The 19,758-nt window shown below is 35.6% G+C and overlaps 3 protein-coding genes across 7 annotated transcripts; 1 reads left to right on the forward strand and 2 right to left on the reverse strand.

Annotated features, from left to right (window-relative positions):
- Nucleotides 1–193: 193 nt before the first annotated feature.
- Nucleotides 194–7,222, reverse strand: mxt (Eukaryotic translation initiation factor mextil). 2 transcript variants are annotated; one of them, XM_076414878.1, is made up of 10 exons: nucleotides 7,081–7,222; nucleotides 6,578–6,684; nucleotides 6,314–6,520; nucleotides 5,893–6,085; nucleotides 5,705–5,776; nucleotides 5,074–5,134; nucleotides 3,383–3,656; nucleotides 3,115–3,328; nucleotides 1,058–1,284; nucleotides 194–999 (listed from the first exon to the last, which is right to left on the reverse strand). In XM_076414878.1, exons 1-10 carry the CDS (start codon nucleotides 7,196–7,198, stop codon nucleotides 904–906), a joined length of 1,569 nt encoding a protein of 522 aa, XP_076270993.1. In that variant the 5' UTR covers nucleotides 7,199–7,222; the 3' UTR covers nucleotides 194–903. The 2 variants fall into 2 exon arrangements, with proteins under 2 accessions (XP_076270993.1, XP_076270994.1); XM_076414879.1 differs by lacking the exon at nucleotides 5,705–5,776 and having other exon boundaries at nucleotides 7,081–7,218.
- On the forward strand, nucleotides 7,070–13,941 carry Ythdf (YTH domain-containing family protein). Of its 3 annotated transcripts, XM_076414871.1 has the most exons (13): nucleotides 7,070–7,271; nucleotides 7,959–8,121; nucleotides 8,209–8,233; nucleotides 8,448–8,612; nucleotides 8,725–8,847; nucleotides 8,908–9,126; nucleotides 9,180–9,376; nucleotides 9,432–9,695; nucleotides 9,760–9,951; nucleotides 10,008–10,211; nucleotides 11,606–11,734; nucleotides 11,790–12,092; nucleotides 12,153–13,941. In XM_076414871.1, exons 2-13 carry the CDS (start codon nucleotides 8,098–8,100, stop codon nucleotides 12,198–12,200), a joined length of 1,893 nt encoding a protein of 630 aa, XP_076270986.1. In that variant the 5' UTR covers nucleotides 7,070–7,271; nucleotides 7,959–8,097; the 3' UTR covers nucleotides 12,201–13,941. The 3 variants fall into 3 exon arrangements, with proteins under 3 accessions (XP_076270986.1, XP_076270987.1, XP_076270985.1); XM_076414872.1 differs by lacking the exon at nucleotides 7,959–8,121 and having other exon boundaries at nucleotides 7,130–7,271; XM_076414870.1 differs by lacking the exon at nucleotides 7,070–7,271 and having other exon boundaries at nucleotides 7,891–8,121.
- A 1,126-nt stretch (nucleotides 13,942–15,067) lies between these two features.
- On the reverse strand, nucleotides 15,068–19,747 carry Caper (RNA-binding protein 39-like protein Caper). 2 transcript variants are annotated; one of them, XM_076414876.1, is made up of 8 exons: nucleotides 19,584–19,747; nucleotides 19,472–19,529; nucleotides 17,874–17,929; nucleotides 16,762–17,046; nucleotides 16,336–16,690; nucleotides 16,010–16,276; nucleotides 15,607–15,959; nucleotides 15,068–15,541 (listed from the first exon to the last, which is right to left on the reverse strand). In XM_076414876.1, exons 2-8 carry the CDS (start codon nucleotides 19,523–19,525, stop codon nucleotides 15,253–15,255), a joined length of 1,659 nt encoding a protein of 552 aa, XP_076270991.1. In that variant the 5' UTR covers nucleotides 19,526–19,529; nucleotides 19,584–19,747; the 3' UTR covers nucleotides 15,068–15,252. The 2 variants fall into 2 exon arrangements, with proteins under 2 accessions (XP_076270991.1, XP_076270992.1); XM_076414877.1 differs by having other exon boundaries at nucleotides 19,472–19,669.
- Nucleotides 19,748–19,758: the final 11 nt, after the last annotated feature.

Consider the following 19,758-nt stretch of genomic DNA (forward strand, 5'->3'; position numbering starts at 1 on the left):
TCAGCCTTATGTATCTTGATTTAGATAAAATCGTACTGTCGAAGAAAAAAACGTTGGTATCGCAAGTAAGAACGTTTGACAGATTGTTAGATATAAGACTATATTGAAATTGATTTTAATTTTTGTCGTTTGTATTCACGCGAAAAAATTAAAAAGATACGGTTTTTACTGGAAAGGTATTAATAAAAACCACTTTATAATAGAATTAAGGTTTATTTGTTGTAAGATACATAATTAAAAGATTTCAAAATAAAAACAAATTGAAGCTAATGTACCAAGGTCGACTGGATAGTCATGCTCGAGAACTCAGATCTACGTTCCATTGTGTTATACCGTTTTATTCGTTCTTGATAAGATCTACATTCTGAAATACCGTCATAACAACCATTAAATATAAAACACAAACATATAAACTATAAATAAAAATAAATAACTAGAGAATTATTAGTCAATGAAGGAAAACTGATGTTTGTTTTTTTCATAGGGAGTACAAAAATTTACTAAACCATACAAGTAATGTCTTTTTAAATAAAAGCGTTAATAAACGTGTAAACTGTCCACAGATATACATAGACGTTGTAACTAAATTCTAGTTAATAAAAGAGAATCAGTCAGAAATTCAATGAGTATATATTATTTGCGATATATTACCAAAGGTGAGAGTAACATACGCCGCCTGCCACGAGAGATCATAACTCCAAAAATGTTATGGAACTAGTAACCATTTATAAAAACAAACAATTAATAATTTAATCTTAAATAGATCCAGAAATTAATATCATATTAACACAGCACCAGTATTATATTATTTTTTAATCTCTTTTTTACTTTTATGACGTTTTTTTTTTTGGTTTATTTCTTCTTGAGCGTTTCTATAGGAAGAATATAGTAACGTGTATGTTATCAAATATCGTCGGGAGTGTCCTCAGCGTTCAAGACAGCATTGGGTTCTTCGGTACGAATTGAGAGATATTGCTTGGCATCGAAACATTGCACCACCTTAAAAAAATGGCAAATGTACCTAGGGAGTGATAGATAGAGATTAGAATAGACGTACCTTGCGTACGAGTGTCGGATACTCTTGCACAATTCGCTCCCATTCTTTCGGTTCGGACAAGCACAGTGGCGACATGGCCAACTGCGCCAGAATTTCTATGGAATAGGTGTGTTTAACCGAAGCGGATAGTTTCGAAGCTGCAGGAGACTCCTTCTCGAGTGATATTTTAGAGGCTCGTAACAGATCTTCGGCCGAGAGGCGGGGCTTCCTCATTTTGGGCTCTTGATCTGCTCAAAACACAGTTCAGAATAATTCGAGCCCATAACTCAGTAATCGTGACCGCAGATCGCTAGACTAAGCAGGATAAGCAAAAGTGTTACCAATTATGTGGTATGCACGTTTTGCCCATCCTAACTGTAGGATATGATATTAAATAAAACACACAACAGTGACTAGTGTTATAATGAGTGAAACACTTTATGTGACGTTAAGAAACAGATGGAATCATAGGGCATTAATGAAATTAGAATAAGTGCTAAATTATTGATAGTCACTGAAATAAGGTGAAGTAAAAAAAGTTAGCACAATTTGTATATTTTGAATTCAGCTATAATAAGTGAATCCATGTCTAAATAACTAAATGTCACTGTCAGCATTAGCTTCATAAAACTGCAACATCGTCATTGATTTATTAGTTAATTCTTATTAATATAACGTGACTATACGTAGTCCTGCGGTCAAAATCTAGATTGAATAAATAAAAATTTAGTATACATTTTTGTAGTCGTGTTTTAAAAATTGCAGTAGATGTTTCCCTACTGACTTTGAATGTATGACCGTGAAAAGGTATTAATTTTTTCACTTCTACGGCACTTGTGAATAATATGGAGATTTTTGAAAACGCCCGGTTCAAGGAGTACGGAATACTTGAACGGATGATGCCAGTTCAATAAGGAATTGGATGTTTTTTGATGGGTTTTTTTTTATAAAAGCACTACATTAGAAGAAGGTATTCCGACAGCAATTGTTCCATGAGTTTTAGTTTACTTGCAGCTACGTTACAGAAAAAATTCCCTAGCTAGAATGCTGAAGGGCGTGTTAGAACATTTCCAGGCTAATAATCTCAGCTGCATCAATATTGATATTGTTATTAAGTACGTTTTATGATATAATATAAACAGGTAAAAAAGCACTTTAGAGTGTTACAGTTTTGAAACGTATTCTGATAGCCAAGACTAACATCGACAAATATAAAATAACTGCCCAGATATGTATATATCACTAGACAAGCACTTAAAATGTGACTTTCATTTAAAATAAATCTATTAAAATACAAATTAGTGTTTTTCTGCCCTCACGCCTTCGGCACCTCGCTCTGTTGACAAACCATAAATAGCCACGTTATACTAATAGCATCTAACAATGTTATAAAGTATTCAAAGTTTTTTAGTAATGCCTCCGTCAAACATTGCAATGTTGCCGCCTCTCTGTAGTAATAATAACTAATATTTTGAATAATTTTGCGTACGTCTGACAACCTAATGTAATAGTGTTAAGAGGTTTTAACTCTTACCTATACGTTACTGTGGCTGTATAATTAACTGTAGTTTTCAGATATGCTATGTTGTTAAAATAAATTACATTTGATAACATTTTTGTTCAATTATTTTATTTAGATTAGAATTTAGAATTTTGTTGTGTGTCAAAGCCAAACTGAACTAAAACTCAGAGTTGATGCGGCAACATTGCAATGTTTCGACGTCACAAATATCCATGACGCATTACTAAAAAAACTTTGAATAGACTATATATGTTCTAATATCGCCCTGTTTTCAAATGAGGGAAAAAGGTTAGTTAAGAGGAATGACACTGACTACGAACTAAACATTTCAAATTAATCCCAGAAGTGTCATTAGAAGACTGTTAAATTAATTACAAAGTGCTTGTGAATCAAACACTTTATTTTTAACTACACAGCTGAAGTTAAAAAATATTTACATATTAAGAAAAAATGAAACATTAAAAATATGGCCGAAGTTGCACGTCCGTCGAGTTCCTGAAGTACCGCTCAACGACCAGTCGCACGATAAATGTTAGAAAAACCCCTTAAGATTTACCTGTTTCGTCATTGTTGGAGGTAGCGGGGGAGGGCAGCGGAGCAGCGACCGCCGGCACCGACTGGCCGTTCACCAGGGGATCGGGGGAAGGCAAGGTAGATTCCAGAAGGCTGTCCGGCACGATGGGCTGCGGTAAACTGTCGAAGCTGTAAAACTGTGCGGCGTCGTGGATGGTCTCTCCGGAGAAGTACTCGTCCAGGACTAGTTTGCTGGTCTGGAAAGGACAGGCGTCAGGTTTAAAGGTTACATGCAAAGTGTCCGAACTAACCCTGACTAAATCGAGGTTATCGCCGGTGATTTTGATAGTGTGACCGTTCGTGATGACCGTGTATTTGTATTCTCCAATGTTGGCGTCGGGCGTGCTTAAACTATGCATGAGGGCGCGAGAGACCCTCGCAGACGAAGGCAAGGCGCTATCGTCCGATGCCGACGAATTGATGCTGGAACTGGATCCAGTCAGAGGGCCGCCGGCTGCAGAACTGCCCTCGCGCACCGGCGATGCGTTCCTCCTGATCGTGTCTTCGATGAGTTGTTTAGCGTGGCTGAAAACGAACAGAACAATACGTCCCGTTTAAACCAGACTGCAAGGAAGCGAACCCTACACCAAACGAAACAAGATGTAGTAAGCATACAGTAACCCTCACCAATTCCAATAAGATTTTTGCTTTTAAAGCTGTGGTGGGGCTTCTCTAATAATAAAAAACAGACAACATGAATGCATGTTTACACACTATACATTTGACATTATTACCAGGACAACAAACATACTTTTCATTTGTAGCAGTACCCTACTCGACTGTTTTTATATTGTTTAATATTAAATAAACTGTTGTTCCGTAACAATCTATAAAATCACTGGTACTAAATTATAAGATTTTACCTATAGTTCATACTTTACATGCTGCTAAATTTCTCAATCTATATATATAAACTAATACAGGAATAACGTAAACGTGCTGAAACTAGGTACTGAAATGATAGGCAGGAATACAGGAAATTTGAAAATGCACGAAAAGTAAGGAATTGGTGAAGATTACTGCATGCTACACCACTATCTTAAGCATATGATTGGCTCGTTCTGCACATGTGTATTTCTATGGGTTTTTTTTTGCTAATTCTATGGTTATATATTTACAGGCTTGTTAATTTCTTTTATAGGTTGGCGAATATTTTATGAAATTCAAAGAAAAAATCAAAAACGCTAGTGTTTTATCAATAATAGAGGAAATTAAAAAATATATAATGAAGCTGAGAGGATAAATTGAGTTTATTTAATTCAAACTAGGAGTAAAAATGATAATATATTCTAAATGTGGCAACATCAATAAAATTATCAGGATATGGTAATTTTCGAAGTTCACGCAATGAAAGAGAATGCAAAATGTGACTGTCATTGTTCCTGATTCCTTGAAAGTATTAAATATGAGCATATAGGAATATGGTAGCATGAATACTGACAATATTGTATATATCTAAAATATGCACTAGATGTTATATGTACTACTAGATGAAAAATATAAAATTATAAGGGAACATTCCAGACATGCAAGAAACTTTTAGAGCGCATTGGTGGTGTGAAAACATAAAATCCAAAGGAAATACATCAATACTATGTGATTATACATAATCCAATACATTGATCCTGTTACTTCGATAATGAAATATGCCATATTCTACATCAATTTTGTTTTGTTTCTCTCACTTTCATAGATGTTTCCTATATTTTGGTTAAAATTTTTTATTTATATTATTTTAAGTTATTTAGTGAAGAAGAACGTATATTAGTGAATTTGAACAACACAATAAATATCTGTTGATACCAGTTTTTTTTTACCGTAAAATATTCATAAATTTATAATTTTAATATATTTAAATGCACATGCGATCATCTAGCCAATCATATACTACATCCATCTTGTTCATTTCCCTGTAGTCTGTTCAAACAGACGCTGTACTTACTTAATACTATCTTCGTTCGCCCCGGTGATTTGTACCAATCTCTCCTTGGCACCAGGACTCACTGAAACCGGTAAGGTCAAGTTACTGGTTGTTACTTAGCGCGTGGTACAGACGCAGTCGTGTTAAAAGCGGCATCAGTATCAGGCAAAACAAAGTCACTCCGCCACGTGGTTATTGAACAGAATATTAGACATATCAAACAGAGGAGGAAATGTAACGGCGCGTTAACGCCGACAGTGCTGGTGACAAACAGACGTTACGGGTAAAACAACAAACGACCTCGCGAAAGAACGAGACTATTCGTTTTCGGTCGACTGAAATAAGAAGAAAACGTTTCGGTTAATGCAGCCGTCAATGCTTACATCGATATAACATGCAAACTGCAAGCGATATCCACCACTAAATTCTTTACAGACAATTGTTGACGATCAGTTGATCAAGCAGGCGGTGTTTTATTCGATTATTCGACGTCATAGCACGTCATTGATGACTACATTAAACACTCACAACTGGATTAATATTAACCTAAGTTAACTTGTCAATCGTTAAGTATAATCTAGAGGCGATGTAGTTGTATTAAAGAGTTAAGCGGAAAGTGTTAAGTCGGACGAGCACTACGTCGTGTTTTTACCTCTCTGGAAGGAAATGATAGTCTCACTTAATTCCTCAATCATATGAACTCGCCTTCCTTTGATTCCCATCACTATAATAAACAAAACATTAGATTTGCGCGCCGTCTTTTCTTTATTAGCCTCGGCAGAACGTAACGCGCTCAACTAAAAAGTTCGGAAAACTGACAAACCCGAAGCGGACACAAACCTTTGCCAGAGTCGGCGTTTCGGATCACCACCTCGTCCTTGCAATACTTTTTGCCGGGGATCCTAGTAGGCTTGGCGAATTTTCCGGAGGGTTTAATGACTTCGCCCGGTCCCAAAATTGGCGGCGACGAGTTTAACGTTAATACTGACGACACTGAATCGCTTATACTCGTCATTGAGTCGCTTAATTCTACCTGCAATCAAACAACATTAGTTTGGTAACCATCATTAATCTTTTCAGTAAGTCTCTAGCATTAATATATCCACCAAGCTAACTAATTACATTATAGTTTCTAGCCTGTACGATTTAAAATAAACGATTTAAAACACAATACTTTCAAACGCACACTTATTCAACCAAGTGTAACGATTAAGCAATTTATTCGTCATTATAGACGGAGAAAAAATATTGTGAAAGTTACCTGAGAGCACTGATTCATTTTCTTCCTGTAATACATATTCATACCATCGGTTCCTTTCCAACCTTTGGCTCGTAATTCGATTAGTTCGAGTAAATGTAATCGAGAAAGCATATCGACTCGAATATCGTCTTGGGCCTTGTCCCTAAAGATCTTGAAGGCATGATCGAGCTGTTCCTTGTACAGTATTTCTAAATAAGCACCGTATACCTAGTTGAAAACATTATCGAAATAAAAACTATTTAAAAAAAAACTAACATCCATTACCTTCAGATGTTGACATAAATTGATAATACTGTCTTTATAGTTAACATCGGGGATATTTGAAGCCAAAAGAGCTGCTACTTGATCAACAGCTTGAAGAACACCTTCAACTGTAATCAGATAATAAAAATGTCTATATAGTTAATCATGTTACCATAATCTGTTAATTATTTTAGTGACTTAATTGTTTATATGTGATCAATGGGAACTAACTAAAAAAGCAACAAACTAAAGAATCATGTCAAATATTAGATGAGTGATTGTCGCTAGTTTACAACTTGTTTATTTTGATTTACGCCGTTTATATTGGGATTTGCTTATTTATTAACTTTATATAACGGAATTATTTAACCATAATAATATTTAGAATTTAATGTTGCGTGAATGGTAAAATCGTTAGGCATAAACAACATATGGTTGGCGATTTCGCGTCAGTTATCGCGTTTCGCCATAGAATAACATTTTAACAACTTTTTTCTGTTTAAAAATAACCACATGATTGTTACCTGCGACCATGACTCCATCCTGTCTTAGTTTATTAGCTAGAATTTGCGCTTGGCTGTGAGATTTAACGAGTTCGTGTTTCTTGGGATGCTTCAGACGGGACGCCAGGCCCGAAGACATTTTCGTTTGCGGAAACAAAGGTCTTGTGTCCTAAAAAAGCTAGATATAAAAATTCGACACAATCAAAATCCTGGTGAGTCACTGTTGAATATTTCTGGATGCGTGAAAAACAAGTATCCGTTTCTAACGTTTAATGTAAAATTTTGAAAAACGACTGTTAATGATTAACGTAAAATATTAATCTTTAGTTACCTTGTTTGGAATCGAACTTTTTTATTTTTAATATTTTCGTAGAAAATCCTCTCCTACGCTATTAATACTCAAAGCAGCGCAGAACTTTCGTTCTAGAGCGCAAGCTCCACCTATCGTCAAGACAAATCGGCGCGCGCATTTTTCCATATTTTTTTTATATAATAGAGATGCAAAATAACTATTGCATTCTTTCTCTTTATCTTTATTTTATCAGTAATAAAAATGTTTACAACTGTTGTTATATGTCATTTCGCAAGAATAAAAAGGCTTGAAGAATAAAAATTCCGACGTGACAAGCTTCCTCTTCTTTTCCATGCCGTTGGTCATAAACAATGTTGAATTAAAACATTTAACCAAAATGTCAACAAAAACAAGGAGATTATGCTCTAAGTATACTTATGAAATTATACAGAAATTAATACATAAAAATTTTAATTAAATGAGTTCGCTTTATTTAAAACCTCATCCTCCAATTCTTCTTGAACATATATAGGAATTGGAACATGCGCAGTGAGTTAGATGAATTTGTGGTTACAAACTCCATTGTTAAACCATTTACTTTCTTTAGTTTAGGATTTATTAAGGACTGTAGTAGACATTTTAAAAGGATATTTAGTGAAAAAGTCGCGAATAACTGTGCAATAATAGTGCTAGTGTATCTTTATTGACTTTCTTTTAAATACAGAAATAATATAAAAGATTAGTCAATGTCAGCAGGCGTGTCAGACCAGGTATTTGACAGTCTTAAGTAAAAATTTCAGTTAATTAAATAGGATGTAAAAGAAGCAATTTATTAATGAAAATTCTGTTTCTTACAGCGGATGAAAGGACAAGGAAATCAAGGTATGTGGATACATTAGAAGCGATATTTTAAGCTTACACTTTCATCATATTTATTTTGTGTGCTACTGTTGACACGCTATATTGATACTAAGTTAAAATTGCGTTAATCATGTGTTTTATAATTCACATGAAACTGTTACTTCAGCCACTTTATTATATATTAAATTTAAAAATAGTGATACAGATTCCATATGGTTTTATTTTTCTAATGTAGTGTCCAATGGATCAAAAGAACAGTTAGGAACGGCTGAAGGAGCTGCAGGCTCAGAAGAATTTGAACCATGGAGAACACAACAACAAAATTCTGCAGCTCACACAGCATATGGCACTTCTGTTCCAATAAGCAGCGCGACAGACATATACAACATCAGTACAGCTGGTAAAAACTATATATAAATATAATATATATATATAACAAACTTCATAGAAAGAAACAATATTTTGTTATATCTGTAATATCTGCACGTCCATAGTAAATATTTATTTTTAAGGTTATTATGGCAGTGGAGGGACCTATCCTTATCAAGCATATGGTGTAGGAGATGGGACATGGTCAAATGGGACAGATATGACATTTTTAGGTGGTTATCCACAAGATTCATACTCCATGGATGGTAAATCTGATTTATGTTATAATAAACTTTAATTACACTAAACTGATTATATACTTTAAGGTGTATTTGGTCCATCAACAACTTTTTCCACTCCAACACCGTTTGCAGGACCTTCTTCTTTCAATTACTTCCACAGCAACGGCGATTACAATACTTGGGGGAGCCAGTTAGGTGGACAACGCAAATACGATGATTATTACCGGGATCCACAAAACTTATATACACAAGTGATGCCAGATAACACTCTGAAGGGAGTGGAGCACTCAATGCAAAATTTAGGTTTGTAGGAAAAGTGTTCTTTTTTAGATTTTGTTTATATATTTTATAAACAGATCTGAAGTCTTCAAATGATGTGAAGGATTTGGGTCCACAAAAGAAAACGACATGGGCAAGCATTGCCAGTCAGCCAGCAAAACCACAATTGACCATTCAAAGCCAAGGTTTGAAAAAGAAAGGTCCTGGCATGCCACCAGGCCCAATAGTTCCTGGAAAACATAATATGGATATCGGTACATGGGAAACAAATAAGGTCAGCTTCTATTTATTCAGTTTTGGGGATTCGATTCTAAATACTCATTTTACAGAGTACCCCTCCTCAGATACCTACTATGGTAAATACTGCGCCTCCTCCCCCTCAAACTAAACCACCCGTTCAAGGTGTACCCGCAGGTGGACCAGTTCGTCCGAGTTGGACCGCGCCTCCACCTCAATCAGCTCGACAACCATCTCAGGTTTCACAAGCGCCGGCGCCACGAGGACCTCAACATCCAATAGCTCCCACTTTCCAACCGCCAGCTATGATGCCACCCATTCTCCCGCCCCAGGTGCCAGGAGGTACCCACATGCAGGTGATTACTTTTGTTTTGTGCCTTTTCGGTGCATTATGGTGAAGCGAATGTATGTGTTACATAGAATATGATGCCGCCTCCAGTCCAAATGATAATGTCCACTACTCAAAACCAGCCAGCCCCTACGCATCCAGTATTGGAAGAACTGAAAGGTAGGAATAATTACAATCCGGCGGATTTCGATCTTAGCGCGCCAAACTCCAAATTTTTTGTTATTAAATCATACTCTGAAGATGATATTCATCGTAGCATTAAGGTAAGATGCTATCAGCGATTGAGTCCGTTAAAAAGAGATTAACTTTGAATTTACAGTATGAAATATGGTGCAGTACGGAACATGGCAATAAACGATTGGATCAAGCGTACAGAGAGAAGGAGGGAAACGGATCTGTTTATTTGTTTTTTTCGGTCAATGGATCCGGTCATTTTTGTGGAATGGCCCAGATGGTATCTCCTGTAGATTACAATTCCAACAGTTCGGTGTGGTCGCAAGACAAATGGAAAGGACAGTTCAAAGTAAGATGTTCAAAGAAACGCATGTTTAAATCTTTTTCCAACGTGTTTAGAATTGTGTACAGTATTTTCGATAAAGGCCGAGATAGAATAAATGAGCATACACTAAATAGAAGAAATTTTTTTATATATGTTTTTATCTTTTTCTACCTATTTCATGCTATTCGTTCTTGTAGGTGGGATATTCGTTTATAATCTCCAACAAACATTGTTAATTAACCTAATGTTATTTTTAATGGGAATATACTGAAATTTTTAATCTCTGGGATTATTAACCGACTTATTAAATATGATAAAAAGACATACTTCCTTCATTCCACATGAATAAAAAATTGCCCATATTTAAATAATATTTCATATGAAAATGCTTCTAATTTTTTTTTGTGAAAATATATAATATTTCCAAAATACAATGTACTGTTTGTTTTTGTATTAATTTATTTTTATACTTAACAAATATAAAACACTGCTTTGTCACACTGATATCACTTAAAATAGGAATATAGTCAATTGAATAATATATGTACATATATAGGCCGTTCAATAAAACAGACATCTACATCTACATGTTACAATGTTGCCGCGTCACCTTTGATTTTAGCGCTAATAAGATTCTAACACTGACAATATCATTTACATTTTAAATTAAAATAATAAAAGCAGCGATTTCAAGTTTATCAAAACAAGCAAAGTGGCAGAACAATGTTTGCCGGTTTATAACCTGTAATTATTATCAGTAACGCTGTGAAGAATTTTACAGACGTTTGACAACCAGACGAATTTTGTAGACTAATTCTAATTCTTAGTAACTAATTAATAATAATAATAGAGATGGTGTGATTTCACTGTTATTTTGAATAGGCCATATAATAAAGCGTACAGTGCATATCACAAATGATGTGGAATATGCTGCCAAATGCGGTTTGTAAAACTGTAAAATTAGTTTTAAATTTGGGGCGGGTTTGTCCTTCTCATTTTACCCGAGTTAAAAAGAGACCGAATGTTGCATGATGTGTAGGAACATATAACAGAGTCTATCTTTAAAATTTCATTTATTATATGTTATTTCTGGTGGACCCTGTTGTCAAATGTCTGCAAAATTCTTAAAAACTTTAACGATAATAATTAGAGGTTATAAACCATTGCGATTTGATGACGTGCATTAGCTGTTCTACTATAAAAATATACATTTCACACGCGCGACTAAAATCGTTAGCCTTAGAATATTAAAATGTTCCCCAAATTTGATATCATAGTTCAGAGTTGTAAAATTTTGAAATTGTAGATCTTGTATTAAATGATGTCTTTCAAAAATGTTAAATGTACCGTCAACATCAACATCTCGTCCTTGTTGAAAAATCCTCTAGACGTACTCTATATAACGAGTAATTTTATAGGTTCGTTGGATTTACGTCAAAGATGTACCTAACGTGCAACTACGGCATATTCGATTGGAGAACAATGATAATAAAGCGGTAACAAATTCAAGAGACGCCCAAGAAGTACCGTATCCTCGAGGTTTGCAGGTATGTATCAGGCACCGGTTGTATTAAGATTGAAGATCGCGTAATTCTAACATAGGTGTTGCGGATTATGCATACATATCGTCACTCGACATCAATCTTTGATGATTTCATCCACTACGAGAAGCGACAAGAGGAGGAAGACAACCGTAAACTGCCCCCGAAGGAAGGCGGGCATCACGAGGGCGTTGAGGGTCGCGGCAGGGGCGGAGACCACCACAGGGGAGAGCATCGCGGTGGAGGCGGCGGCAGTGGCAGGAATCACGATCGCGACGGTGACAGGAATGAAGGTCACCGCGGCAGCGGTCACCGGGTCGATAGAGAACGGGATGGCGGTCATCACGGAGGCGGCCATCACAGGGTGGGTTACCCCGGATCACCTCTTCGTTATCTGACACTAACGCGTTCTTTTTCCCCGCAGGATAGAGACAACAGAGGCAGAGGAAGCCGCGGAGGAGGCCGTAACTAACACGTACGGCGTGTTCTCGGATGGCTGCAGTTCTAGTGTTAACTCTATTACTGGCTTTTAACGGTATATGTCGTAATTTTTTTGCACTTTATTTCATACAAAATTTCTACTGAGCTTTCAGTTATCCATGTAAAACTAAACAATTCTCCTCTCCATTACCGCAACGGTTCAAGTCAGATATCTGCCTTTGTCAAAATAAACATGTATGTGGGATTAATTGAATTCAGATTAAATTTAAACAAAAAAATGGTATATGGATTATATAGTAAAGTAGTTCAAATTAACAGAAACTTAGCGGCTCACTATTCGGATCGGTCGTACAACAGGGAAGAATATTTTTAAAAAAGAAGTGCAGTGTTTTGTGTTTTGTATCGAAGTGATCGGACCTCTCGAGAAAATATGTAATATAAATTTACAAAAAAAAATATAAACAGATATATAGTTCTATTTGAAATAAACTCTTAATTTTCTGGACTGATTTCTCTCTGCGGTTAATCGTCGTGCCGGGGCGGGACTTAACGAGTTGCTGACATGAAACTGCGCGATATAAACAGGAATCCATCACGATCGTCCTACGATGAGAAGAACTTACCCTTGTGAAAGTGGAAGAACTTTTAGCGATTCGTTTTTTTTTTCTTGATGAACATAATGGTGATATTTTTACCTATTTTATTTTGGAGTAATTTTCAATTTTTCTAATATTGTATGTAACGAACTGATTAATGCACAATTTTTGTATTGTTGATAAATTACAAAGTTTAATAATAATAGGAACGAGACGGCGACAAGCTATGTTCAAAACAGTCTTTTTATTCGATAAAATTACGTTCCGGCGACAAATAAACCATAGAAGTAACGTAAAACATTAAATGTGTACAGTATTTCCTTAAAATAATTTCGTTGCTCCCATTTTATTCATGAAACGTGACCCCCAACTTAAATTATACTGTATAAACTGTAAATATTTATGTTCCTTATGGTTTATTTGATATTTTCGCTCATTGTATATAATCTCATTTGTAAAATTTTGTAACATAGTTTTCATGGATTTTCTCTCTTTAGTGTATCTAAATTTTGATATGTTACTATTATCTTTGTTAAAGAACGATATATTTCACAAATCTTTTGTAGAGGTAAGAAAACGCGCAAGATTTCGCGATTTGGTGGGATTAAAATATCTACAAATTCGTTTAAAACTAATCTCGCGATATTTCAGATTATTCTTAGGCAAGAAAAGGAGGAAAATCGATTCGGGTACCTTTTCGAGCGGAAGATCTTCCGTTAAAACTGATAAGCTCTAAAAGCATCTTCTTTTTTTAAGTACCGCTGGTGTCTTTTAAAGCCTATCGAAGAAAAAAGTTTTATGTTTAGAAATGCTTTATTGATTGTATTGTACGAGATTGTATCAACAGTTTTTTTTAAATATAGTCTTCCAAAATGGTGGAGTCGCTTTTCTCCTTTCTTCCGACTCTGTTGTTTTTTAATATAATGCCGAGTCCGATTAAGCTATTGTAAATAAGTAATATTATGGCAGGAAACTCATAGAGATTGTTAAAAGTGTTTTTGCTACATGTTATATTACTTTATTTAAAGGAACATAGCTTGTTTAAGTCTATTTGTATACTGTGCCTAAAGATTTTTTAGACTGAACGCTCTGAACAAAGGAGCCATATCAAAATATTTGTCATTGATCCGAACAGTGGGCATGTGTTGATAGCTACAATTAAAATGATTAAGTAAATATGTTTTTCTTTTTTCCCGAACGTCTGGACCACAAATATTGAATGTTATGTTATTGTGTTTAAAAGATAGTAAGACCTAAAATTCCTGATTTCGTTACAAATTCGTTTCTGTGAAAACCACTAGCTTTAAGGAACCGATAACTCCATTTTTCTATAACGCTAATAGATTTTCTCGCACAGCGTTGTTTTTTTCGCGATTCCAATCAAACATTTAAGTTCATAAACCCCCTTTGAGGATATAGTTTCGGGAAAAATGAGAACGGAATCGAAGATGGCCATTATCATTGTTTAATTACGAGGCTTGCTATCAAAAATATCAGTTAATTAAAGTAGGCAACTTATTTGGCTTACTCAATTTCATTAAACATTAAAATTATCGAAAAAGAGCATCTTTGTGAAGATCTTTAGTTGTATGATTCATAAATTGAAATATCGTTATATACAAATGTATTGAATCTAACGAGTTCGTGTTAGGTAACTAAGTACACATAATAATTTTGAATACGTATAATTCGATAGATAAGGATGGAAATTAATCACATGATGTTTTTAGCAACTTTTTGATAACAGCCAGGTGGTGGCTGAGATTTAGACCCACCTATCCAAAATCACGTGTATTTTTTGATACATAGTATGTTTAAAGACATTCAGAATATTATATACGTGTAATAATTTTACGAATCAAGGTTGAGTGTCGCCTTTCTCTTAGTTTGTAAATGGTTTTAGTATCTATGCACTTTTGTAAATGTTAAATGATACCTATTATAGATATTTAACAGGTTATTTAATTTTTAATTATGTCAAATTGATGATAAAATGCTGTATTTCTGGAATGAAAGATCTATTTATAGTTATAACACGAATTACCACCTTTTCACTTTTTTTTAATTACTAACACTTGTTGAATTTTAAAAAATACTCAAGTTTGTACTCATTTACGACGTGAGAACTAGGAATCCTCCCCAAAGAGTCATATAATGGATAGACAGTTTACCTCCGAATACTGGAACACTTTCGATTCCTAAATCTCCTTTCTTTAAAACAACTATGTGACTTCTTCAACACTACCTGATAACCGCCGAATAATGTAAATATGAATAAGTTTGTTGAAATGAAACAAGCTCGAATAGATAATCGTCGCTTTATTTGATACATTCATTGTGGACAAAATATACAAGAAATTCACTTAATAAGTATACTATAATATGTAACGTGATATAAAATATAATTATTATCTACAAATTTATCAATAGTATACAATAATATTGATACAATACAATGAGTCATTTACCGTGCCCGATAAATACAGCTTATTTTCTATTAGAAGGTAAAAGTAGTTGAGTAGCAGTCATAGCATCAGGAAACAGAGAATGGTAATTTAATAAGGGCACGTAAGCAGCTGTGATGACTCTGCCCGCAAACCATCTGCCGTGCAAGGAATTAACTGCGGCTACCGCAGAGGCTATCGATGGACATTTCACGTAGACGTTACCTTGCGGAGAACCCTTGTCCACGTATACATGTAACACCCCGCCGTGTTTGTTGCACTCTTCCAGCACGTCATCTCGAATTTCTACGTCCCAAGATGGATTTGTCTCTCTAAAGGAAAAACAAAAATATGTATGTAAGTGACAATTACATAATAAGAAACAATGATGGCTTACGTGGAAGGTTCGAACATATTACTCAACATGAAACATTGGGTGGCTATCGGGGGAGTAGAATTACTCTGGACCTGTGGAACGACAGGCTGTCCGGTGGCCATGCTAAGGGCGTTAGCCGCTGCCGCCGGTACTTGCATGCCTGCGCCTTCCGCCAGTTTAAACATCAATTGTAGGCGACCCGTCGCCCCCAGATCGATACCCGACCTGTCCAACTCGTCGGAATCCAACAGTGACGGGCCCTGACTTTGCAGATCGATCCGTTCTGTCACGTTTCCGACTTTCATTGGTCGTCCCGCCAACTCGAACCCGTTCAATTGTTCCAGTGCCTTCTTGGCATCGTCGCAATTGTGAAACTGAGAGATGATATTTTAGTACGCATATCGATAAGTTATGTACGACTTACTGTTATAAATCCGTAGCCTTTAGAACGGCCCGTTTCCGGATCCATAATAAGTTGTATATTGTCGATTTTTCCGAAAGGTTCGAATATGCCGCGCAACATGTCCTCCGTTATGTTAAAATGTAAAGAACCAACATAGAGCCTCATGGGACCAGTCATTCCCTTGGGGAGTAGGTTGGGCATAGCGTTACCTAATCTATTCTTCTCCGCTTGTGTGTGTTGAACCACGATCGGTACACCCAGCAATTTCTGACCCGAGAGACCCAAAGCCTGCAACAACGAACATAATTATTTTACGAACTATATAAATATTTAATCCCAAAACCTACCAGGGCCACGCTCTCGGGATCTTTAAATTCGATATAAGCAATTCCTTTAAATCGCCTCGTCTTGTTGCAAACAATCATACGCACGTCCCTAACTTTACCCACTGAACTGAAAAACTCCTGTAGGTCTCTGGCGCGAATTCTTTGCGACAACTGCATACAAAAGACCGTTCTCGCGTCCCTTTCCTCGGAACTCAGGTCTTCTAGCGGCGACTGGCCACGTAATCCTAGAGGTGATCGGGCACCGCGTCTGAAAGGAGCCTTTACCAGAGACGGCGACCGCTTTCTTTCTTTGCTTCGGCTACGTTTATCTTTACTGCGAGACCTCCTGTCCCTGCTCCTCCTCCTCACCCTTTCTCTACAAAATATAACAAATGTAACAGTAACAGACGATGGTCTAAGCCACATCAATAAAAAAACAAAACACACCTATTATCTCGTCTCTCCCTCGATCGAGATCGGTTCTTTGATCTCGATCGCCTGCGTTCCCTTTCCTTATCCTTCGATCTGGACCTTCTGTCTCGCGATCTCGACCTCCTCTCTCTGGACTTAGATCTCTTGTCTTTCGATCTGGATCGCCGTCTATCCCGCGACCTTCTGCGTTCCCTGCTACGGCTTTTTCTCCTTTCATCCCGGCTGGACTTTTTTCTATCCCTGGATCGGCTGCGGCTTCTTTTCGAACGGACCGCACTCTTGCTACGGCTCCGACGCTTGCTGTAACCACATACAGTTAGATATTGAAACTAAATTATAAACTATAACACTTCCAACAACACAGTGAATAAATGTCATCAACACCTTCAAATGTATTACCAAATTCAGTTAATAAAAACGTAACATCCGACTACTATTCCTTCTCATTTTACTAAATAGTCGAACATGTAATCAAAACGGTCTATAAAATTGGATTTGTTTTGGTAGTGGTCGACACTGTCACCAATGTAAATGTACAAAAAAAAACAACTCTAACCTACCGACTGTTCTGTCTGTTTAATTTCTTATATAAATATGCATTAGATGTACTATAACGTTAAAATAAGTTATATTTTATAACCTTATTTTTGTTTAATTACTTTATTTACATTAGTATCTTGTTGCCAGAGTCAAAATAAACGAAAATTTAAATTTGGTGCGGCAACGTTGCATTATAAATTTTGATGAACTGCATTGGCTGTTTTATTGAAATGACTATATAAAAATTTATAAGGTTAGCACATCGCAATGTCACTGCACTTACTTTGATTCACAATGTTTGCCCTACGTTAACCCTTAATTATCACCAAAGTTTTGACGAATTTTGTAGACATTTGACAACAGAGTCCACCAGCACCAACACAAATCGAATATTTTAGACTGATTCGGTTATATGTTCCAACGCATCAAACAGAGTTTGGTCTCTTTTTAAATAATGTGAAAAGACAAGAAAAAAATCGCTTCCAGTTTAAAACGAATTTTCACAAGCTTCTTTTGGCAGTATATTTGACGTCATCTATGACGTGCATTGGCTTCTTAATTGGAAGTGTTATACACGAAATACTTACTCAGATGATCTGTGGGTAATCTCTCCATTTTCCCTCGATTTTCCATTCACCTCCTCCTATGAACAGCAAGAAGACCACGCGGACAATGGTGAAAAACAAAATTGCATTAATAAAGATCTTAACAATTCGCAACGATTACAATATGGAAATAAAATACTTTTAAAACTTAAATCTACCTTGCACAAGAAAGAATTTTTCCACGCAAGGAGCGAACCGACGTGGAAAAATTAATTTCTTGAGCTCAAGTACAATGACACAAGAAAAACTTGGCGATTAATCCCTGGGAACATTATTTATTGGCTGATATGTTCTGAGGCGTCTAGCCGCGACTAGACTTACCGTCGTGCTGACTTAAATGTACGTCGCTGCAATACTTCATCCAGATCAATTATTCTGAAAAAACACACCGAGTAAGACCACTTGTCCTTAGTAATCGAAAACGTAAGGGTTTGGCATATTCAAACAACTATGGTGATATTATGCTTTATACATTTTGTTACATGACAAACCTTAACGCCACTTCAAAGAAAAATACAAATGGGGTATGAATGTTTTGACCAATACTTTCGCCTTCTACAACTTTGGTAGCAAATAATCGAAAGTTCAAACCTACATTATCACAATGTTAAAGTGAATATAAAAATCCAGAACTCATGCTTATTTAAAATAAAATTTTATTAGGGTGGTTCAAAAGTATCATACCTAAATAAATTACTTAATCAATTGATAACATTAAACATTAATTTTAGTAATAATAACTATGATATTCTTCAGCTTTTTGGAGAATAGTTATGTCATCAACCTTGGTTTACATGTTATAAACTTATGGACCACCCTAATTTATTTATTAATTTTGACCATCAATATAGATACTGCCAAACCCTATAATAATGGAACATTACAAATGAGAGAAAATGTTCATAGAAAACTAAGATTTGCAAAACTAAACATTATAACTGACTTTGAAATATTTCAATATTAAATCAATATTTTATAAAAAGTGATTAGTATTGCGTTCCTAGCTTTAGTGAATTCTCAGTCATTCCCTCATAAATAACAATTTCCATGTAAATTTTCGAGTCTAAAATTTGTACTTTGTTTACACTCCTAAGTCCACCATGGAATTACCAATCGGATGATTGGTAATTTGGAAATGTGCTTGATATGATGCAACGGTGGTGTCCATACTCTGCTTGTAACCCTATGACGAGAAAGTACCCATAAGCGAACAATTCCATATTTAATAAAAAGTTTACAGACAAAGTTATTGCTTTTTTAGAGGATTCAAACAAAAATAGTTTGACCTAATGTAGTAATAAAAAACTTATAACTAAGGTGTTTCTGTACCTGATTTAAGGGAAGGAGCCGATAGCCCATATAATATGAATACCTCACAAGTCTAAAATACAAAATGAGGTTGTGATGTAGAACAGCCAGCCAACTAATTTATAAAAAAAAATGTGTAAATGGCGAAGTAGTTTATATTTTTAGTTATTTTATATATTAGTCAATAAACATATCTTCACTTCTTCGCCAATAACACTACTCTTAAATACAAAAAAAACATAATAGACCTAAATAAGAATAAATGTACATACCGTTTTTCTGTACGGAGCTTCCAGCATCGCCTCTACATCGAGTTCTTCGGCCATGTTACTATATCAGACAATGCACGTAGTAAATCGACAATATAATAGGGATGTTACGTACCAGCAAGACAATTGAAATGTATAGATATATAAGTAATAAATATCTGTAAGAATTTTAAGACGTAGATTCTCTTAAATACTTCACCGATATCGATCAATGTACGTTTAACAAAATGGTTGTCAAGATAATTTCCAAAACCATGCGAGCACTGCTGCCACTACATTAAAAGAAAGTC

The sequence above is a fragment of the Rhynchophorus ferrugineus genome, unplaced genomic scaffold, assembly GCF_030347505.1.
Source record: "Rhynchophorus ferrugineus isolate W39M unplaced genomic scaffold, kcgeb_rfMv2 rfM9, whole genome shotgun sequence".
In the NCBI taxonomy this organism is placed as follows: Eukaryota; Metazoa; Arthropoda; class Insecta; order Coleoptera; family Curculionidae; genus Rhynchophorus; species Rhynchophorus ferrugineus.